The sequence below is a fragment of the Heterocephalus glaber genome, unplaced genomic scaffold, assembly GCF_053883595.1.
Source record: "Heterocephalus glaber isolate CG9 unplaced genomic scaffold, H.glaber_assembly_v1.0 deba00001141, whole genome shotgun sequence".
Lineage (NCBI taxonomy): Eukaryota > Metazoa > Chordata > Mammalia > Rodentia > Bathyergidae > Heterocephalus > Heterocephalus glaber.
In genome coordinates, this window is record NW_028258201.1 from 2532335 (window position 1) to 2554526 (window position 22192).

A 22192-nucleotide genomic window follows, 5' to 3' on the forward strand; every position below is an offset into this window, starting at 1 on the left:
TACACAGAAGTGGAAACTGAAGCCCAAGAGAATGCAGCACCTGAATCACTGTGAGCAACAGAGAACCCACTGGTGCCCAGCTCCCTGCAGGGGGAAAGCACCCCAGGCCCACTGGGAAGAAATCCAAGTCAGCCCGAGGCTGGGGGCCCACTGGGAGGGCAGGCCAGGACCCTGCACCACAATCCCACCCTCCCCACCCGGTCCTGCTCCTGACTTTCTCTGCCTCTCAGTTCCCTGCTGCTCCCCCACCCACTTCCTTCTGACATTGTGGCCCAGTTATGGCCTGAGCGACTGCACATTCTTATGATCACCTTCATTATTGTTGTTGTGATTAAATATTTATGCGCAAGGGTAGAGGCGAGAACACCAGCTCCTCCTCATTCACACTACTAATTTGGGCTAATTTCCCCCGGGGGTTTCTTCCCAAGCACCAGCCTCCCCCTCAGCTCTCAGGAGCCCACAGGGAGAAGGCTCAGGCTGAGTCAGGGCTTCCCTGGAGGCCACACAGGACCTCTTCCCCTCAGGCTGGTGCAACGAAGCTCAGCAGGCCACTTGTCTGTCGTGCCTCAGTTTCCCGAGGTGGCTGAAAGAGGAGCCTCATCAAAGCACCTAGGTGGGCTCAGAGCCAACCCTGCCCCGCCCACTGTCCCTCCCAGGCCAAAGGGAGGGAAAGAGGAGCCAGCACCCCAGTCCCGCCCCAGCTCCTGGGCTCTCCTCTGGCCTTGGAGACCCTCACTTCCTTTCTGCCTCCCTCATTAAAATGCCCCCTGTGTATTTGCTCCTGGGAGGCTAAGACTATGGCTCTAATTCGCTTTGGCCCCATGCGGCCAGTGAGCCAGGACACCAGAGACAACACACAACTCTCCCAGAGTCACACAGCAAATCATGTGCAAGCCAGGTGCAGAGAAAGGGCACCCACTGTGGGCGGGGAGCAGTGCCCCAACCAGATGCACCAGTGCCCGTGGTAGGTGACAGCCACAACCCCAGCCTGCTGCACCCAGACACCACTCCAGCACTCTACCAGGAGCTGTGAGGTGTTACCTCCAGTTCCCAGACGGTGCTTCTGAGTGACAGGGAGCCCGGAAGGAGGTGCAGGCTGCCCCTGCCCCACCCCCGCTCAGGCCCTGCACACGGTGGTGAGGCCCACTGGCTCCCGTGATGGGGGACCTTGGCATGGGGGCTCCCACAGCCTTCACGGGGGCTCAACACTGGCTTCTCTTCTGGCCTGAACACAGCTGGCCACACGCGCATGCACGCACGGAAGAGAGAAAGGCAGAGACCCAGGGATCAGAATCCAGAGCCCTGAGGGTCCCAGCCCCTGGCCACAGCAGGCCCCGCACCGGCCGGACCTCCCCGGCCTGCCTTTCCCCAGCACCTCCAGACAGCCGGGCAAGCGCCACCTCTTTTAGCCTCCCTCCTCCTCCCTTTGATGGTGTAACGGGAACAAGGGAAAGGTAAAAATACCCTGAGTGAAAGGAGCCACGGAGAGCAGCGGCTGAGGATGTCTGGGGCGAGCGCCGCCCAGGACTCCTTCCCCACTGCTGCCTCCGAGCACAGCATGAGCTGTGCGTGGTGGGCAGCAGGACCAGGGCCTACTTTGAAGTCCCTTCCCCAGGCCCAGACACCCCGAATCCAGTTCCCGCCCCACTAGCAAAACACCAAGATGGTGCCTACGTCCCCTGGCGGGCCCAGGCCCCCTTCTTCCCTTTCCCTTCCCTCACGCTCTCCCTGGCCCTCTCCTCCTCTGAAGGATGAAGCCAGGGAGGAGCAGGATGAGGAGCAGAGGGGAGGGGAGGCCTGCACACAGCCGCTGCCAGGGGAACGCAGGCTACCCATCTCCCTGCAGTCGGGCGGGGGTCCCCAGGAAGCTGCCTCAGTGACCACCCCAAGTCCTAAGGGGTGGGCGCGTCTCCTGCCGGGGCCCAGCCAGGAAGAGCCACAAACCACAGCTCTGAGGCCGGGCCAAGGAGAGGACAACCACGAGGCCCTAACCCTCCAGTTCTTCCCCACCGCTGGCACTGCCTTCTGTTCTTCCCAAAGCAGCGAAACAGAACAAAACCCAAACACCACAACAAAAGGCAAAGACATGGAGAGAGCAGAGCCCGCTCCCCTCCCTGGGCAGAGGTGTGGCTTGGGCCAGGCCATCTCTCACGGAGGGGAGAGGGCCTGGCCAGGAACGGTCCACAGCCGCCCCCACCGTCCCCAGTCCCGGCCGTGTGACCACCCAGCACCTGCCAGGCCCCAGTCTGTCACCGGAGCTGCTCCTGCTCACCAGCCTGAGAAACCCATGCACCTCCTGACCCCCAGACCCAACTCAGGACCCAGCCCCCCCTTGTGCCATGCAGCCAGGCCGGCCGGGTGGACAGGCGAGAAACTCCTGGGCCAAGAGAGGGAGACAGACAGCAACTTAGCTCCAACAGCCTGGGAACTAAGGAGAGGAAGCCCTCCCTCCAGGCACCCCCGCCTGCCTCCCCGCCCAGAACCCTCCTGCTCCTCCAGGTTCCTCACACCTCCTGCCCTGCAGCACGAGGTTACCTGACACCTGACTCCGACGGCCCTAGAAACACAGCAGGGGCCTGTGGGGTGGTGGCACAGACACCTGTGTAGGTGACATCAGTGAGGGGCAGGGACAGCAGAGACACTGGTCGGGGATCTGGGTTATGAAAGAAAACAAGGGAGAGAGGGGCTGGGAAAGACCCAGAGGGCTGTCCTAGAAGAGGCTCATCAGGGAAGGCCTCCCAGGGGAGAAGACAATGGACCAGGGGTAAAAGCAGGGAATACCCTGAGGATACCTGGGAGAAACACAACCTGGGCTGCAAGAACAGCAGGTGCAAAGGCCCTGAGGTTGACATGGGCTTGTAGCGTTCAGGATTAAGGAAGACCAAAGAGGCCAGCATGACTGACAGGCCCAGGAAGGTAGAGAGGACTGAACAGGAGGCGCAGCTAGAGAAAGAGCCCAGTCTTGTCCAAGCAGGACCTAGAGGCCACTGTGTGGACAGAGCCATACGGGCTCCCTGAAAGCTCTGAGTGTGCTAGCGGGCGGGGGCTCGCGTCAAGAGAAGCCCAGGCCCAGGCCCAGGCCCAGGCGGGCGGCCACTCTCTCAGGCCACATCCGACCCCGTCAGCTGCAACAAGGCCAGCAATACCAGCAGGTCCCCTCGGCCCCAACACATGAAGCGCTGACCTCTGCCTCTCCCCATGCCTGCAAGCCGCCACACCCGGGCTCCCTTCGCCCGACTCCCCCACCCCACTGCCAGCACCCTCCCAGCTTTCCAGCGCAACGCCGAAGTGGGCAAGGGTCTGTCCGCAGCTGCCGCTATTGTGGGCCTTGCCACCAGCGCCGCCTCTTCTCCTCCCTCTTCTGGTCCCCCTCCCTCACCACAGCGCCCCAACTCCAGCCCGGCTCCCCAGCCGGATCGGCACCCAACTCCTCGTCCAGCACAACCACACTGGGGGCAAAAACCTTGTCCCAGGCCCCCCCAGGGCCAGGCACCGAGAAGGGACAGGGAGCCACATGGAGAACCCACCACCAGCCAGCAGCCTGGGAATCCAGGCGGAGCCCCACATCTTCACTTCTACCAGCAAACCTGAGAAGATCCCCGAGCAAGGACACAGTTTTACTAGAGGTGCAAGGCCCCGTTTCTGTCACTGTCACCCCCGGGGCGGTTGGGGGCTGAGTGTGGAGGACTGTGGTCCCTGTGCTGGCAGCCCGGGCCGGGGAGCAGCCGGCTGAGGTGTCCTGGGCTCTCATGAGCTCCTGTCACCGCGAGCCGATCCCGGTGACCAGGGCCAGGGCCTGCTCCTGCGGGGCTCCAGATGGCCAGGGGTGTCTTCCCGGGCTGTCATTTCCCAGTTACTGCAGATAATATCTACCTTAATTGAACGGGGTCCCAAAAATGTCATTATATGCCACATTCCCCGATTTATTTAATATACATGTGTACACTTATATTTATGTCTCACTGCCACTGTGAGATGGCTCCACAGTGAGGTTCATAATAAAACATTTCAACAGGAGTCATCAGCTTTAATTTAAGGGGTGATTTTTACTACCCTTGTGGTGCTCATTTTTTCCAAGGAGGCAAGAGAAACAGGGAGACCCTGAGGCAGGCAGGGAGGCAGGGCTGGGGCTCTAGCCCTGGCCAACGACAAGTGACACGGACACTGGCCTCCTCTTCCCTGGGTAAGTTCTACTTCTGCAGGCCCTCCCGGAGCAGCCAGGCAGGGACAGGGAGGACCTTCCTGCCCTTGGAACTCTGGGCCTCACAAGAAGCTGGTCAGGAATGAGGAGCCACCAGCCAGGGAGGAGACAGCAAGGCCAGAGACCAGAGAGGGGCAGGAGCGGCCCTGCCATGCAGCCCAAGGGCAGTGCCCTGGTGGAGCCGGCAACCACGAGTGACAGAGCTGGGCCCCTGCTCCAGCCCTGCTGCCCACTGGGGCCAGCCCCTGGTCTCCTCTCTGGTCAGCCTCCACCAGCCCCAGCGAGCAGGGCCGAGCCGATGCCAGCTCCCCCCAGGCCTTCTGCAGGCAGTGGCGGCTGCCACGCTGCGGAAGTGAGATAACCTTCCAGCCGGCACCCGGCAGCCCCAGCTGCCCAGGCTGCCATTGAGGCCTGCCCACTGGAAAGCTGGGTTCCAGGCCGAGCAGAGGAGGACAGCAGGGGTGGACAGATGCCTAGGGGCGGGAGTAATTAGGGGCTGCTGGCTCCACACTTGTCTAGAGGCGAGGCCGGTCTCTCCACTGTAATTATAATGCTCCGGAGGCCCCGGTCCTGCTCACTTCCCACCAGCTGTGCGGCACCCAGCCAGCAGGAAGGGTGTGGCCAGGAGCCTGCAGCCTGCGCTGGGAACCACTCAGCCCCTTCTCTAGGCCCGGCCCCCTGACCCTCAGAGCCGCTGCCGGCTCCCCCCAAGACGGGGCAGCAGGGCAGCGGAGAGCTGAGGGCAGGGGCAGGGAGGAGACGGAGGAGCGCTACGCGGCGCCACTGAGGCAGGAGAGCAGCTCCTCCCACTCAAGACCTGGCCCCCGGCAGGCAGCCTGGTCCCTCCACTCCTCCCCGGCATTCCCTGGGCTCAAGCACTGCTAACTTCGGGGGTAGCTTCTTGGGGTGTTTTGTCCCGGAGAGGCGTGAAGGCATCGGCCGGTGGAGAGAGCTCAAGTCTAAAAGGTCAAACATCAGGGGAAGGGAAGACAGCGGTCCCCTCACAGCAGCCAGGCAGGCCCATGCCCCGGACAAGCACAGGCTCGGAAGCAACAGCCCCAAAGGCTCCCCACGCCACAGGCCGGGCTCTGGCCAAGGGCCAGTGGGGCCCTCCAGGAAGTGGTCCCCTGGGGACCAGGGAGGGGCCAAGGGCTCTGAGCCGCGCACGTGACCGGGCCCTCTCCACGGGCCCTCCCGGGGTCTCCTGCCCGGAGACTCCAGGGCCCTCTGCGGGGTGCTCTCTGCACTCCAGGAAGGTCCCCTCAAGTCTCCAGCGCTTCATGAAAGCTCTCGGGCCGTGGACCCCAGAACCTGAGGCCGGGGGACGTGGGGCCACCGGGACACATCCTGAGGCGCGGCCGTGGCCGCCAAGGTCCCTCCCTTCCACCCCAGGGTGCGGGCTGGATGTGAGGCTGGTGGGCACTGCCTGCCCCTGAGTCTCCCACTCACCAGAATGGTCCGGGGGGGCTGTGACGGGGACACGCAAACCCACCCCATCACCTCAGCTTCCTGCCACTGACAGGACGGCCCCCACTCCGACCGACGTGTGGCACCAGGCAGCCCATCCCCGCGAGCCCAGCTCAGTCCACCCCCCAAGCCAGCTTTCTCCCTCGCCAGCAGCAAGTGTGGCAAGGGGGGCGCCATTCCGAGGGCGGGGGTGTCGCTCTGGGCCTAGGGGCAGGGGGCGCTCGAACGTTCGGGCTCAGCACTCCCCGCCGCCCCGCCACTGCCGCCGCGGTCCGATCTCGGCGCAAACAGCCTGCGACCGCCGGCTGCGGGGGCGCCTCTCCGCCCGGCCCGGCTCCTGGCCCCGCCCCCGCGCGGGGAGGGGACACCCGCCGCCCGCTAGCGCGGGGAAGACCGACCCCGCGCGGGGACCTCCCCACAGCGCACACGGCGCGCTCGGAGCCGCACGGCCGGGCTGCGTGTGGGGCTGGGGCGCTTCGGGGTCTCCTCCGAGAGTCCGAGGCGCTGAGGTCCTGGGGCGCGGGGAGACCCAGCCCCGCAGTGCCGCCCCAGCGAAGCCTGCGGCTGCCCCGCTCCAGTCGTGGCGAAGGTGGCGCTGGGGCGGGCACGGCACCCGGAGCGGCGCCTGGGGAAGCAGCCTCGGTGCGAGGCTGCCGCTGCCCTCCCGCCGGCAGACCGCGGAGAAGGGGTGCAAATACCGCTCGCGCCTGCCGGCCCTGCTCTCCTCAGAGGGGCGCCTCATGCCGCGGCCCCCACCGGGAGCTGGCACGACCCTCCACCGCGGGAGCGTGACCCACCCCTGTCCACACACACTACTTTTCCCCAGACCTGCAAAAAAAAACCCCAAAAACAAAAACAGCGGTGCCCCTTCCCTCCCTCAGGGCATCCGGAGAGGTGGTCCCAGCCTGGAGGGGAGACCCCCACCCGGGTCCCGCGCCCTCCAGCCCCGAGGTCTCCGGTTCCCCCGCCCTCCTCCTGGCACCCAGAGCGCGGGAGCTCGCCAGAAGCCACCTCCCCGGCCCCAATGTCCTCACCGCAGCCTCCGCCCCAGAGGCCGAGGGCACGGCCCCCTCCCCGCGCCCCTAGGGCCACAACTCACCGGGCGCCGGGGAGGCTCCAGCCGCGGCGAGGGGTAGGCTGCGTGCCCGGCCGCCCTGGGGGCGCGGGGAGGCGGCCGCCGGGGGCTCGGTTCTCGCGGTGCCCGAAGCCCGGGCCGCGGCAGGCGGCGCTGACGCTGCGGACCGAGCCGCGCGCGGAGCCGCCCGGAGTCCCAGGCGCGGCGGGGATGAGCTGGCGGTCGCTCAGTGCGGCGATCGGCGGCTGCTCCAGCGAAAAGGAGCGGGGAGGCGGCGAGCCCGGCTCCCGCTGCCTCCGCGGAGCCCGCGTCCGAACCGGAGAGCGCGCGCAGGGCGGCCGGGAGCCGGGTCCGGCCACGGGCTCCCGATGGGGCAGGGAGAGGGGCGGGAGCCGCCAGCGGGCGCAGCCGGCCGAGTGCGGGCGCCCGGCGGCAGCGGCAGGGAGAGAATGCGAGCGAGCCCGCGAGAGAGCGCGCAGGAGAGCGAGCGGGAGAGGGAGCAGAGCCGGAGCGAGGCGGCTGCGAGGGGAGGCTGCGGGAGGGCGGGGCGCGGGAGCGAGCGGGCAGGGGCCAGCGCCGACCGAGGGGGGCCGCAAGTTTGCGCGGCTTCCGCCCGGCCTTTTAAAGCGAGAGCACCTGGCGCCCCCACCCCACCCACCTGCGCCTCCACCTCCGGAAGCCCGGGACTCTCGCTCTGCAGCCGCCCCGCCCCGCCGGCTGCTCCCCCGCCCGGCCCGCGGCACCCCAATGTCGCCCTCTCCCGGAAGCCCCCGTGCCCTACCTCCCCGGGCGCGTGCCAGCACATCGACCCGATATGGCGGGGACCCCTCCTCAGCCTAGAGGTCGAGGCTCAGGGAACACTGCTCCCCGGGGACACACACCCCTAAAAGTACAACAGCGCACAGGGACGCCAAGGGCGCGCTGCTCCCACCCCGGGCGACACCGGAGCCCCCACCGCAGGGCCGCTTCTCCCACCTCCGCGCACGTGGCGTGTGCCCCCATGTGGTGTGTTCCCGTGTGCGCCCCACCGCTCCTGGCTCAAGCGTAGGAAAAGGGGAGAAACTGAGGCCCAGTAAGGTGATTCCGCCTGCCCTGGGTCTCACAGCCTGTGGGAGAAGGGATCCTTTCTACAGAGTGCCCCACCGCAGGTCCCCAGCAGGCTCCCTGCAGCATTGGTTTGCAAAGTGTAACAACAGGTGGCCTGGCCACGGGCCGCAGGGACCCCAAAGAGGGACGGGAGTCCCCCAGGAGCTGTGCCTCGCTCCTTTCAGGGGGCCTTGGGGAAATCCCAGCGGAGCTTGGCCTGAGAGGAGGCCGGAGCAGGCGCCGCAGCCAGCCACGCAGCCCTCTTAGGATTGCAAGAGCATCTCTGCCAGACTGCAGAAGTGGTTTCAATTAGACCCGCGACGACGTGTGACTGTCCTTGTCCCAGGGAGGCTGCACATCACAGCGCCAGGGAGCTGGGGGAAGAGCTGGCAGGGCCTCCCTCCCCTGTGCCAGGCCGTTGGCTGGCCTGCAGAGTGCCACCTTGTGTTTGCAGCCAGACCTGGGGCGGACCGCCCATGGCCTTATCCAGTGCCCCAGCCCTGCCCACAGGACCTGCAGGTCCCCTCCTCCAGTGAGCTAGACACTGCAGGCCAGAGCCACATCTTGCTCACCATCTTTCATCCCATGCCTGGCATGGCGCCTGGACCATCAGAGCTCTGGGAGTGTTTGGTGAATGAATAACTGTTGGCAACGCCTGTACTCTTTGCTGTCTCATGTAATGGCCCAACTACATGTTTCATTTATCCAATCGGTTCATTGATTCACTTGTGCCTTTCGTGTGTGCACACAACCGACCCAACTGAGACCTCCCCACTCACAGCTCTGGGACAGACACGGGGCTGAGAGATCCTGTCCCGGAGGGTGCGTGTACCCCTTGGCCATCTGGCCCTTGGCAGGGAGTGCTCTGTGAGACAGGAGGGGAAGCCATGCAGCCGCTCTGAGGGTGCAGGAACTCGGGTCGCTCTTGGAGGGGTCCGTCCCTGGGAGCAGCCTGCTGCACTCACGCCAGGATGCCTAGATTGCCTGTCCAAGGTCCTCGGCTTCCTGCCCATTGAGCCATCCCTTCGAGAGTCCACACGGTGGAGGGACACGGGGAGACGCAGTTCCTGTCTCTGGCACTTGGAGGGTGGCACCAAATGGGCTGGTGCCAGGGCCCTACTTATAAGCGGCCATAAAAAGGACAGGAAATGCATGTGCAGCACCTGGCTGGTGCCTGTTTAGTGCCCTTCACTGGGGCCGCGCTGGGTTTTTTTCAGCACAGAGCATAACAGTGACACCCTAGGTGCACGGGTGATGGACGCAGGGCTGAAAACCAGGCCTCGGTCACTGAGCACAGAAGCTGAGTCAGCCACTCCGAGGCCCAGGCCAGTGTCGCCCGGCTCTGGCTGGACTCGTCCCGTCCCGCCCCCACCAGCTGTGTCGCAGAGTCCGGCACACCCTATTTTTCAGAGGTTAAAAAAAGAAAGTTGTTGACTGGCAGATGGCCAAGTCTGTGGGTTCGACCGGGGTGCGGGTCCCCAGACCGAGGCCTGGCTCTTCCGGGCTGCCATCCGGGCCCACCTGAGGGCTCCACTGGGACCGCTGCCCTCCCTCCTGCTCTCGCTGGCAGCTGACATGACTTGTCCTCAAGCGCAGACTGACACAAACCCCCTTGAGGAGCTGCCAAGGGCATCCCCACCTGAGGGGCCGGGCGACACCCACTGAGGTCACCTCAAGGGGTCACACAGCAAGGGCCCGGCCTGCATTGCAAACTTCACCCTTCCGGGAGCCAAGTCCACTGAACTCGGGCTCCAACGGGCGGGCACAGGTCTGAGAGCCAGGAGGCCCCTCTTCCATGCTAAGGGCCATGTGACCTGGGGCCCCCAGGCCCTCTGAGCACTGGTCTCCCCATCTGTGAGCTGGGCCAAGCTTGAAGGATTCTGGGATTTGAGGCCCGGTGAGTTCCATTTTGAAACCTTTATGGGAAGCTGACCGGGTACTGGTGGGGTAAGCAGGGTGGGGTTTTTTGGTTTTTTGTTTTAATACTGGGGATTGAACCCAGGGCCTTCACATTGAGCTACATTCTCAGCCCTTTTTATTTTTTATTTTTCTCTTTTGAGACAGGGTCTCACTAAGTCACCAAATTACCTAGGTCAGGCTCAAACTTGAGATCTTCCTGCTCCAGCCTCCTAGAGAGCTGGGATGATAGCCCTGCACCACCAAACCCTGCTCAGGGTGGGAATTCTAACCCACCAGTCCTCATGTGCATTGGCTTCCCCGGGGAAAAGAGGCACCATCTCCAAACTGGAGCAGAAAGGGCTGAGGAAGAGGCAGGTTACGCTTCATGCCTCTGTGACCCGGAAGTTCTTCCTGAAGTCTGACCCAACTCCCTCCTGCTGCGGCCGATGCCTTCCTAAAGCTCTTATTCTCCCTCTGCAGGGAGGGAGACAGGTGCCTGCCATGTCTCACCCACTGCAGCAGCAATTCACGCCCACAAACCTGCTTCTTCAACTTCTCTGTTTCAAAAGAAGCCTGATCGAAAAAGGGCACTTGTCTTTGAAAATCCTGCATTTAGGGTTTGTTGAAATAAATCAAAGTGAGCTTGAAGGTGTGAGGGCCTTTGAGAGACCGGCAAGCCCAGGAGCCCTGACAAATGGTCCCCGGGTGGCGTTGACCAGTCTGATGGCTTTCAATCTTGATTTCCCCTCACCCAGGCCATTAGCGGGCGTCAGATGGGGAGTTTCTGTAAACATAACTGTCCCAGCAGGACATTTCCAGGGTGAAGAGCCAACCCACCCTGGAGAGAACACAGAGGCCCCAGGAGTCAAAAGTCATCCTGCAGACACCAGAGGAGGCTCCAGGGCTGGGCAGAGGCTAAGAATGCTAAGGTGCTCCCATCCGTCCCACTGTGCATCCCAGTCTCCAGCCCCGCCCCCGCCCTCACCCCTGGGGATGCTGGGAAGTGTCCCTGCTGGGCTCCAGGACAGGCAGGGACGGAGGGGCGAGAGGCAGGAGTGGCAGCCAGCTAGCTCATCAGGTACGAGGCAGCCCCGGAGGCTCCGTCAGCCCACATGGACCCGGGCCTTTCAGGGCACACAGTGCCCATCGACATTGTCTGTCCCCAGCCCAGGCCAACCAGGGCGGCCAGAAGGGACAGAGCTCCCAGGGGAAGCACCGGGGAGGGCAACACGGGCGAGAGGAGGCATCCAAATCAGTGTCAGCTTCTCAGAAGCTGCTCAGAGCTCCCTGGCCAGAAGATGATGATGCTTCTTCTTCCCATCCTCAGCCTCAGTTTCCCCATCCACAAGGCTGAGAGGGAGGAAATGCAGGGGAGGCTGGGAACTGCAGGAGCCCAGGAGCCAGACCCAGCCCCTGCCAGCCCACCCAGGCTCAGTGGCACAGCACTGGCCTGGTGAGTGACTGCAGGGCCTGGGTCTATCTCCAGCACGGCAAGGAAAGGCGGGAGGGGAGGGCAGAGTCCTGCTCAGTGGGTGGCCTCTGAGGTAGAGGTCCCGGTTCACCTGGCATGGGCCTCAGCGGACCCCCTTCCCCACTGCTGAGCACCTGGGGCTGCCCCAAGCCTGTAGGGGACCCGAAGTGAGGCGTCACTGAGCAGGCCCTCCAGAAAGGTGACATTTGAATTAGGCCTTGAAAGTTGAGCAGAGCTCAGAGGAGCTGAGAGAGGAACTATTCCCAGACTCAGGCAAGCAGGGCACGAGGCTGGCCTGAGCACCGGACCCCTCCCTGGGGCCGAGACTCTGCCCAGCATACAGTAGGTGCTCAATGAACATTCGATTGTTAAAGGAATGAATGACTGACCGCCTAGGGAGAAAGCCCTTCCTCTTTCTCCTCCTTGATTTCTACTTTCTCCTCCTCCTTCCCTCTTTTTTTTCTTAAGACTCAGGATTTTCCAGCCACTTTGCCATGCTGCAATTTAAAATGACTTATCATCTCTCTCTCCCCACATGTCCAGGGGCTGTCAGCCCAGAGCCAAATGTCATTACTGTGGCTGTCACAAGCCCAGATGTCACAATGCAATTAACATTTCACAGCCCTTGGCCCTCAGCCTCAGTGGAGTGGCAGAGCTCTGGGTGCTGGGAGGAGCGGCCAGGTGCCAGGCCCTTGAGGGGAGACCACCTGGCCGGCAGTGAGAGGCCTCAGGAGAGAGGGCCCGGTGGGCGCCAGGCCCCAGCTGGACAGATGGGGACAGGGAGTCTGGTGGAGCTGGAAGGGCATCTCCAGCACCTCCGTGGAGCCAGGGAAGCCTGACTGACCACAACAGTCCGGTCGCGTGTGGGGGGGGGGGGTCTTGGTCCACCCCAGGCTGAGGTCACAGCAGTAGGGCACCCCCTCCCTGGGCAGGTACCGTCCCCAAATCCCCAGCACCACTGGACCCGCTGCCCTCAGGTAGCAGCGTTTACAAAAACAGCTGCTGCTGCCACTGCCTCCTCCTCCTCCTCCAGCTCTGCCTCTCCACCCCACAGACCCCCCAAAGAGGACAAAGCAGTGCTGGGGAAGAAAAGCCCACACCTGCCAGCGCCTGCCCTCGTGGGCTGCATTTTAATGGCATCTGATTGGATTGGATGCGCTTTTAATCCCCTCCTGGGACATTGGGAGGAGGAGGGTAGAAAAGAATCTTTAATTCATCAAACTGAAATATTAATAGGCTTCCAGCCAGCTGGAGTGGGGTACACAGCCCCCAGATGAAGGGGACATGCGGGCACTCGCCCTGGGGCGGCCAGGTGCCTGCAGAGTAGACAGCCCCGGGACAGGGTCAGTGTCCCCGCCCATCCCAGTCTAGGGATGGAAGTGCCACTCTGCTGCACAGCTGGCGGAGATGGCAGACTCCACGATGCAGCAGGAGGCAGGCCCAGGTTGTCACTCGTGCCTGTCCCCACACTGGAGACCCGGCCATCCCTCCTGCCATAGAGGAGCAACTGAGGCCCAGGGAGCCCAGCGCTACACAGAGCTCTGTCTCTGTCCCCAACCCTGGATGGCAGGCAGGACAACCGCGGACCTGAGGCTGGAGAGTGCAGCCCCAGGGGCAAGAGAGACACCATGTGTGCCAGGCAGGTGGTGCCCCCCTGTATTCCCAGCTACTCAGGAGGCTGAGGCAGGAGGACTGCAGGTCTGGGGCCAGCCTGGGCTACTTGTCATGATTCTGCCTCCAAAAAGCAGGACCCTGTGTGCTCCTGGGAGCCAGTGCCAGGCCCAGCCCAGGTGGACCCTTGGGGCTGCTGTCAGACAGGGGCCGGCCCTGGGCCTGCACCTCCCCAACCTCAGGTGCCAGCGCTCTCTTCTGGAGGCCCTGCTGGGAGCCACAGCAACCCTGCCCTCCCTGCCTCAGTTTCCTCCCTGGGCAGGGCAGGTGATGCCCAGCAAGCAGGAACATGCAGGTCCCACTCCCTCCCGGCCGGCTCCCTGCCCTCTAGCCAGGCCCAGGCCTCCACCGCCTTCCTCCCCAGCCCTGGGTCCTCACCCCAAACCCGCCTCAAACTCAGGGCCTAGTCTCAGGGTCCAGAATCCCAGGCGTCCGGGTCACGGTCAGCCTGCACAGGGGCGGGGTGGGGGAACGCGAGCTGCACACCCGGCTCTCTGCCGGCACCTGCACTGCCCTCGAGGCCCCTTCCTCGGCCCCTCAGGACGGAAGGTCCCCCGAGCCCCCAGATCGCCTCGCAGGAGCCGGGTGCTCCCCACCATGGGCCGACAGCGCCACCTGGTGGCCAAATGCCCTCACTACACGAGGCGGCCTCGCTCTCGCGCCGCTCAACCTGCTCACGGCGGGAGGGGCCCAGCGCACCTGCAAGAGGCAGCGGGGGTTGAGGGGACGCGGGGGGGGGGGGGGGCGCAGGGACAGGCGGGGCCGCGGACGCTGGCCTTCCCCGCCTGCAAGAAGACTGCACCGAGCACAAGCGCACGACCCAGCGACCCGGGTGCACATGGGGGGCTCTGGCCTGAGCGTGACCTGCCCCCCAGAGCTCAGGGCGGGGACAGAGGACCTCTGGACCCCTTGCCCAGGCAAGCAGAAGCCCCGTGCTGCAGAGACACGGTGTCACTAACATGCCTCGTTATCCCCGGGGCGCTTTTCCTATCATCTTGTCCTCGCAGCACTGGGGTCGGGAACAGTGCAGAGCCGAGCGGGCCGACCCTCCCGGAAGAATGTTTCAGAAGTGGAACTTCCTACTAGCGTGGTGGTGCACACCTGTAATCTCAGCACTCGGGAGGCTGAGGCAGGAGGATCGCTGTGAGTTCGAGCCCAGCCTGGGCTACACAGCGAGACCCTGACTCAAAAGATTATAAAAGACAAACAAGAGCATGTGTGCGCAGGCGTGCATGTGTGAGTGTGTTCGCGCAAGCACACGTGGCACCAAATGTGGTGCACTAGGTGAAGGAGTAAGAGCGTGCATGGCGCTATTCTTCCACCTGTGCAGCAGTGGACGCTGCAGGCCCGAGTCCCAGTTGTCCCTGCCCTCTGCGTCCTCTGCAGCCTCCCAGCTCCGGGAGAGAACCTGCTGGCTCCGCGCCCCCAGGCCTCTGGCCCCTCTGACTCCTGCTGCCCCTGGTAAGAAGGGGCCGGCCTGGGCACCCGGACCCCAGTTCCTAAATCCCCACGGGAGTTCCCACTGGGCTGAACGACTTCCCACGGGGCTCCACGGGCCAGGCGCCTCCTCCCCAACCAACCGCCTGCAACCCCGGGCTGGGGCCGACCGTGCTGCTGCGACCAGAGCAGGGCGGGATCCGAACACACGCTGTCCTCGGCAGGGCGGGCCAGAAGGGATGCGCCAGGCACAGCCTGGGGTGCAGCCAGGAAGCCGCCGGGCGAGGACCCAGCGGGAACCGGCAGAGGAGCCGCCTGCCTCCCACAGCAGGGGCCTCGATCTCTCGGGGAACTTGGAGAAGGAAGGAGATGGCCCCGCGCTGGGGGCGGGCACTCTGCAAGGACAAATCGGGCTGTGGGGGTCAGGCCCGGTGGGGTGGCAGGGAGGCTCCAGGTGCACCCAGCGAGGTGCTGCAGGGCTGAGCCCGGGCCGCAGCAGTGACACCGGCATGGGTCTCCGTGGGCCCTCAGGAGAAGGCAAGCGGCGGGTGTGACCCCAGTCAGGCAGGGCCACTCGCCTGCCCGCGGGGGACTCAGACCCGGAGAGCAGCTGTCGGGAGACGCCCCCGCAGGCACTGGAGGCCAGGGTGACACGGCGTCCACGCTCCCCGCCCGCACCAGATACACACAGGCGGCTACTGATGTCCCGCTCCCCCACCCAGGGACATGGGACACCAAGGTGACAGCTGGGCTCTGCATCTCATCTGGCCCGGTTGGCCAGACTGGCGGACTTTACCGGTTCGGCTCGGGCCTTAACCACCACTGGCCAGCAGAGGGCCCCCCAGCACGTGATTTATTTTTGTTTTTGTTTTTGAGCTAGGATCTCCCTTCACAATTCAACATGACCTTGGCTCTTTTTTTTTTCTGTACGGGGCGTCAAACTCAGGACCTGGTGGTTGCAAGGCAAGCGTGGGAACCACTGAGCTAAATCTCCGGCCTCAACCTGGCCTTGAACTCATAGTGTAGCCCAAGCTGGCCTTGAATTCCTGGTGATCCTCCCGCCTCAGCCTCTCAGATACTGGGACTATAGGCGTGTGCCAGCACCCCTGCCTCTGACACCTCTTTGGTGGCTTCTCCCTGCCTGGGTCTTCCCCTCCTGCCCTCTCTTCCCTCACACAGGGCCTGGGAACCTTCATGGAGCTGTCCAGGCTGCAGCAAGGAGTGGGAAGGGGAACCCGGCACCTACTAAGCACCTCCTGTGTCCCAGGCCCAGGGCCTGACTCCATACATTGCCTACCCCCAGCAGCAGCCCGTCTGGGGAAATATCACCCAGTTACTGGTGACGAAACAGGCCTCCCAAGGCTGCCTTTGAAACACCATTTTAAAATAAGAAAAAATAAACGGGCTGGGGATGAGGTTCAGGGCAAAGGGTTAGGGTTCAATCCACAGTATTGAAAAGAAAAGAAAGAAACCAGGCGTGCTGGCACACGCCTATAATCCCAGCGCTTGGGAGGCTGAGGCAGGAAGATCGCTGTGAGTTCAAGGCCAGCTTGCAAGACATAGCAAGACCCGGCCTCAATTAACAAATAAATAAATAAAAATTTAAAAAGAAAAAGAAAGAAAAGGAAGGATAAGGAAAACACGACAAAGAGAGAGCTGTGCGGCAGGAAGTGCGGGGAACACATCTGGCTCAGCCCTTGGGAAGCGGCTCCTGTGGCTCTCTCCGCTGGCCACCGGCTTTGTGCACCCCACTCCTGCTGTTCAGGGGGCCTCGGGCATCCCCAACAGAAAGGGAAATGACTAGGGTCAGCCAGGGCAGGAGCCGGACCCCAAATAAATAACACTTTTTTTTCAGTACTAGGGATTGAACCCAAAGCCTTCACACTGTGCTACATCCCCAGATTTTTGTATTTTTAATTTTGAGATAGCTCCTTGCCAATTTTGAGAAGCTTGTTAAACTGTCCAGACTGGGCTCAAACTTTCAACCCCCCTGCCTCAGCCTCCTAGTGCTGGGATTGCAGGTGTGGGCCACCACATGTAGCTAGTCAAATACATTTCTCGCTGGTTCAGTGCCAGGCTCTGGGAACAGCAAGTTGACTGATGCAGCACCCTGGGCACTGCGGGGCACTCCTGTCACCCAGCTGCTGGAAGCAGGACACTAGAGAGTTTGAGCCTACCTTGAGCAGCTTAGTAAGACCCTGTCTCAAAATAAAAAATGAGGGCCGGGGATTTAGCTCAGTGGTTCCGGCGCCTGCCTCGCAAGCACAGGGACCTGAGTTTGATCCCTGGTACCAAAAATAAAAAAAATAAAAAATGAGAGAGAGAGGCAGAGACAGAGAGAGAGAGAGAGATCATCGCCCAGAGAGAAGCAGCAGGGCAGAGTGGGCCACAGGGCTCCAAAGCCATGGCCAATGCCCTCACCACCGCAGGGCATGGCACAGCCCAGGCTGTCCTCCACGGGCAGGTTCGAGTCTCAGCACCAGCAGGATGGACACGCAGCTGGGTCCTCGCAGTCGCCAGCGTGTGCTGATCTCATGTCACAAAAGCCAGTTAGGGTGTTTCCTTCACCAGAGAAATGAAGCCAGGGTTTTTAATAATACTTTTTTTATTCTAAAAAATACATAGAAGATAAAACATTTCAAAACGCAGAACGGCAGAAGACAGAACAGTGACCATCTGTCATCTCCCCTCTAAGAAAGAACACTGCAAAAGGCGGAGGAGCTCAGCTGGGCGCCAACTCGGTGGTGGAGCAGGTGCTGGCCGGGCAAGAGGCGCTGGGAGTGAAAAAGAAAGCCTGAGATGCGAGGGAGGCGTCTGGTTCACACAGACCAAAGGACAACGCAGGCACTGCGCAGCCCTGCCGCTCTCCCGCCTTCCTTCATCTCTCCGCTTTCCAGCTTCACTTCCTAAACGAGCTCACTTTAGGCTGCCGGAGAGGAAGAGGCTCTTCCGGCCCTGAATCAGACAATCCCTTTTAGGAAAAGGCTCTGATTGGTCCGAGGGGTCACGTGGGCCGACGGGCGGCTTTCCAGTCACGTGGTCAGGCTGGCCGGAACGGAAGTCCTCCAAGTGCGGGGCTCGCTCTCTGGAGCGGGCAGTGGGTAGATCTGGGTAGACTAAGTGGCCAGGATGCCACCAGGGGAAGATCACTCTTAATATTCGTCCTTAGCACCAGCAGCAGAAGTCACGCTGGATGGTTTACATAGAAAAGGAGATTATGAAAGGATAAAAGGGCCTTTCTGCTTCTAGCATGGTGTCGCCAGGAACGAGGACAGCGAAATCCTGACGAGCACGGGACTGTGCCTGTCGCTGAGGCAGCCAGAGAGGGGACCGGCGCACAGGCGGCCAGGGCCAGAGCAGCAGGTTGTGCGACCCACCGCCCTTCGCCACAGGGAAGCAGCCCTGAGCTAGTCGGGAGTCCTGGCAAAGACCGAGAAGCTGTCTCAGGAGGCCAGTGTCTCCGCTCTCACTTCCGAGTGCAGGATCCCTTGGCGCCTCCTAGTACTACCGTGCCCTGTTATCTAGGTCACAGGACGCTACAGTGACCCGACCGGGTCAATGACAAGGCCCAGGACCTCTGGAAGTGAAGAAAGATATGGGTCATCGCTGCAGGGGACGAACGAACGAGACCTGCCAACGTGCTTGCGGAAGGCCGGGAAATACAGAATCAGAGTAAAAGGTAGTCGTAAACACCTCAGGAGCAGTTACAGAAGTGAGGATTGTGAGCTGGGCGTGGTGGCCCAGGCCTGTAATCTCTGGACTCAGGAGGCTGAGGCAGGAGGATCGCCATGAGTTCGAGCCCAACCTGGGCTACATCGTGAGCTCAAGGTCAGTCTGAACTACATAGCAAGGCTCTGACTCAAAAAAAAAAAAAAAAAAAAAAAGAAATGAGGATTGTAATTGTCATGAATATTTCTTTCCTATTTTGTTAATATGCATGTGAACATAGACACATAAGCAAGTATCTTTGTTTTCTTTGTAACATCTTCTTTGTAATGTTGATTACCTTAATATTGGTACTCAAGTATTGTGAAATCTTCATTCAATAATAGTTAAGTTATCAAATCTCAGGAAAAATATCACCCAAAGGAAAACTCTGCCTTCCATTCTGGGGAGGGGAATTAGTGTGTTTCCGTATGTACACTGGAGAATTGTACTCTGAGAAACATAATTATGAACTTACTATTGGACCTGGAGGTCCATATGGTTTAAGGAGATGGTTGTCAAGTTGACAGGGGCTGGTTTTTGACTATCGATCCTATGTCAACCTGACAGGATTAATAGCTCCGTAGCGACTGGGTGAAGCACAGTTCTGGGCGTGTCTGTGGGTGACTGACACATGGGCCAACAAACAGGAAGCCCCACTGGGCTGTGGGCAGCACCAGCCAATGGACTTGTAAGATGGATGAAATAAAAAGGGAAAGAAGGAAGTTCGAGCATTTTTAAAGATCCAGTCATTTTGAGCGCGTGTGTCCTTTGCTGCCCTGCGCTGAACGTCGGTCTCCAGATTCTTCAGCCTTCCATACAGACTCACACTGGAAACTCCAGTGGGCTCCAGACCTTCGACCTCAGACTGGTGCTGCTTTTTTTTTTTTGGTACCGGGGCTGAACTCGGGACCTTGCGCTTGTAAGGCAGACGGCAGAACCACTGAGCTAAATCCCCGGCTTGGTGCTGCATCTTTAATCCCGCTGGTTCTGCAGCTGAGCAGCTCCTGGGTCCTCCAGCTCTCAGTGCACAGACAGCCTTATGGACTCTCCTGCCTCAGATCCTATAACCTCTGTAACCTACCCTATCAATCCCCGTGCCTGATTACACATCTGTTTCCTGCTGATCTCTAGAGAACATTAACCAATACAGCCTTGGTGAAGGAAGAAAATAAAGAGTAAAGATACTGGGCGTGGTGGTCTATGCCTGTAATCCCAGCACTCAGGAGGCTGAGGCAAGAGGATCCTATGAGTTCAAGGCCAGCCTGAATTTCATAGCAAGACCCTGTATCAAAAGGAAGAAAAGAGAAGAGTGTGCCAGTGTTACAGATAACTAAGTTAGGTGCAGACTGGCTGGCAGTTAAAGGGACCAGGCCCAAGACAGACATACCAGGCCCGTGGGAGGGCAGAGTTGACAGAAACAAGGCCCCAAGATGGAGACGCCACGGCCAGGCCTGTGAGCCTCCCGGAGGCGAAGGGTAGCTCAGAGCTGTGCTGGAACTGTCAGAGAGAGACTCCCAGGTGCTCCGCCCTCCGTCCCACCCTCCCAGAACTGCCTCTGTGCCTCCTGCTATGTCCCTGGCAGCACTGTGCCAGGAGACCCAGGTTAGCCTGGTTCTGACTGCAGTCACCAAGGAAGCCTGCAGAATGACTCACTGTATAACCTGGAACAGAGCCTCCCATCGCCCCACCTCCAGGGCCCCTGGGGCTGTCTCTTAATAAAACCTTCCTCCTCTCTGTCCTCAACTCCATTGTTCAGCATCCTGAGACACAACTCGGCACGGCTAACAGCTCGGCTGCTTCCTGTGACATCCTCGGGGGCTCATTCGGGATCCCTAGGAGGAGGGAGGACCCCACTCGGAACTTTACATTTCACAGTGAGGTGCTGCTACATCATGATGCGGCCCGTCTGTTACTGCCTGTTCCTCATGAAATGCTACTTGCAATGTGTAAGACTTGTTACACACACACTACGCACAATCGATCTCATTCACCGTTTGTGGCACCAGCCTGTCACAGATTTTTGTTGTTGTTCCCTTGCCAGCAGGTATGATTTAAAGGAATAGGAGACTTTTTTTTTTCTTTTTTTTTGAGGCAGGGTCTCCCTTTGTAGCTCAGGCTGGCTCTGAACTCACTGTGTAGCCCAGGCTGGCCTCGAACTCAAAGCAATCCTCCTGCCTCAGCCTCCCAAGTGCTGGGATTACAGGCACGTGCCACCACACCCCGGCTTAAAGGAATAGGAGACTTTTGACCCTTTTTCTATATGGATATCTTTGATGGGTCATCTCGTCTTTTGTGAGGAAGTCCCCAACTTTAGTCCGCTTCACATCTGAATGGGATTTACTGTGTACTTAGGCCAAAGTATGAATCTGTCCCCACTGGCGGCCCTGTCAAAGTTCCTCCATCTTTGGTGGCTTTGGGCCCTACTGCATGCTTCCTTCCAGAGGGCATGTGAGCTACTGATTGGCTTGCCGCCCACGGCTGGGGCACAACCAAAGATCCAGAGTCAGGAAAGAGAATCCTTCTGGGAATAGGCTGCTTGCTCCTGAAGATTTCCTGAAAACTGGGAGGCTCAGGACTGGATCGGAAGTCAAAGGTAATGCAATTATTCCAGGAGGGCGCTGGGATGCTGGGCGGGGGCAGGCCTGAGGCAGTGAGACTGGCCCTGGAAGCCTGCTCTTTGCAGAGGTAGTTGTTATTAGAAAGTTGTAAATAAGGAGGGGAAGAAAAAAATAAGGAGGGGAAGAGGGGTTGAAGGGAGGGGAGGAATAGGGAAAAAAGAAGCAAGATATATCACGTACAGGTATAGATGCCCTATGATGCATGTAATCATTATGTATATCTAAAATGTACCAATAAAAATAAATAGTAATATACCCTCCTTAAAACTTTCTCCTTTCTCTGAAAGAAGTTAGAAAAACACCATTGTTTAAAACCTTTTAATTGTTTACTGAGCTCCCTTGTCTCCAGGAGCTTTTTTTAGACAGGGTCTCGCTATGTACCCCAGGCTAGCCTCAAACGCATAGAGATCCTCCTGCCTCAGGTTCCCAAGTGCTGGGATTACAGGCGTGCACCACCACGCCCCGGCCTCAAGTTTCACTTTCAAAGACAGACAATTTAGTCAAACTTTTAAATTTAAACCAAGGGAACAACACTGACAAAGGGAACGGATGCACACACACACCCTGGTGAAAGCAGACAGTCCGGTCCAACCACCTGCCATGACAGCTTCTCTCCCCTTGCTGTTTTCAGAATGGGAAACTTGACGTCATCTTCAAAATCCTTTACTGTCCTCGACCCTGGGAATTTTTTGATCCGCAAACCGAAAAGAAGAGCTGCTCCATCTTCTCTGCCCCATGCATGGCCTGACCACCCCTGGAAGAAAAGGAATGGAGTCAGTGAAGTCAGTGAGGTACTGACCAGCTCTAGCGCTGCTGCAGGTGAAAGGGCAGATGGCCTGAGGTCCTCTATTTTCAAGACTTTCCTTGCCCTGAGAGACAATCCTGATTTGTGTTTAAAATGTTTGTGTGAGGAAAAGGAAGCCAGGTACCTTTGGCCCACAAATCTGACGTGCCCACCATTCCAGAGGCTGAGGCGCCGCCTGCCTGCCCCGCGTGCTGAGGCTAAAGCCCCCCAGCCACCCCGTTAAGGCTTCTACAGGCGCTGTCCTTTCTCCCCAACCTAACTGAAACCCAGGAGAGCTACATCCTCTGCAGGAAGTTGGGAGTCTGCCCCCACACCTGTGCCTGTGGTATTTGCCCTTCTTGAGCTCAAACAAATTGAACAGGGATCTGGGTAAATTTTCATACGATTCTGGTAAATACATTCAAGTCTTTTCTTCAGCGTTCCGAGACACAGCTGGGCACATCTAACAGCTCGGGGCTGCTTCCTGTGACACCCAAAAGGATGGGGGACCACAGCAGGGGCCACACGGGAGTCCACACCCCGGGAGGTCACCGAGGTCACATGGGAGGTCACACTGGGAGGTCGTGGAGGTCATAGGGAGGTCACACAGAGGCCACACCGGGAGATCACAGAGGTCACACGGGAGGTCACACCGGGAGGTCATAGGAGGAGCCACACCAGGAGGCCACACCGGCCAGCTGTGCCATGCAAGCTGAGGCCTGGGCCTTTGGCCTGCTGACCGAGAGCCTCCCGGCTCCTCCCAGGGCCAGCCCGG

General features: G+C 60.4%; 2 protein-coding genes and 1 long non-coding RNA gene across 12 annotated transcripts in view; 1 reads left to right on the forward strand and 2 right to left on the reverse strand.

Annotated features, from left to right (window-relative positions):
- Grm4 (glutamate metabotropic receptor 4) overlaps positions 1-7334 on the reverse strand; it is a 68514-nt gene extending 61180 nt beyond the window's left edge. For 8 of the 9 annotated variants that reach the window (XM_087210486.1, XM_087210483.1, XM_087210485.1 and 5 more), the window contains exon 1: positions 5651-5953. The gene's annotated coding sequence lies outside the window, so the exon portion shown is untranslated. Of the gene's footprint in view, positions 1-5650; positions 5954-6767 lie in introns of those variants that run through there. The other variant, XM_021259989.2, reaches the window with a different exon arrangement.
- Positions 7335-17324: 9990 nt separating this feature from the next.
- Positions 17325-21835, forward strand: LOC101703953 (uncharacterized). Of its 2 annotated transcripts, none has more exons than XR_015451017.1 (2): positions 17325-20608; positions 21265-21835. It is a non-coding gene; the product is annotated as an uncharacterized LOC101703953 (long non-coding RNA). The 2 variants fall into 2 exon arrangements; XR_001183637.3 differs by having other exon boundaries at positions 17325-18135.
- Nudt3 (nudix hydrolase 3) overlaps positions 19243-22192 on the reverse strand; it is a 128749-nt gene continuing 125799 nt past the window's right edge. The window contains exon 5 of the mRNA XM_087210494.1: positions 19243-21387. Coding sequence (XP_087066620.1) covers positions 21287-21387 — 101 coding nt within the window. The 3' untranslated portion in view covers positions 19243-21286. The remainder of the gene's footprint in view (positions 21388-22192) is intronic.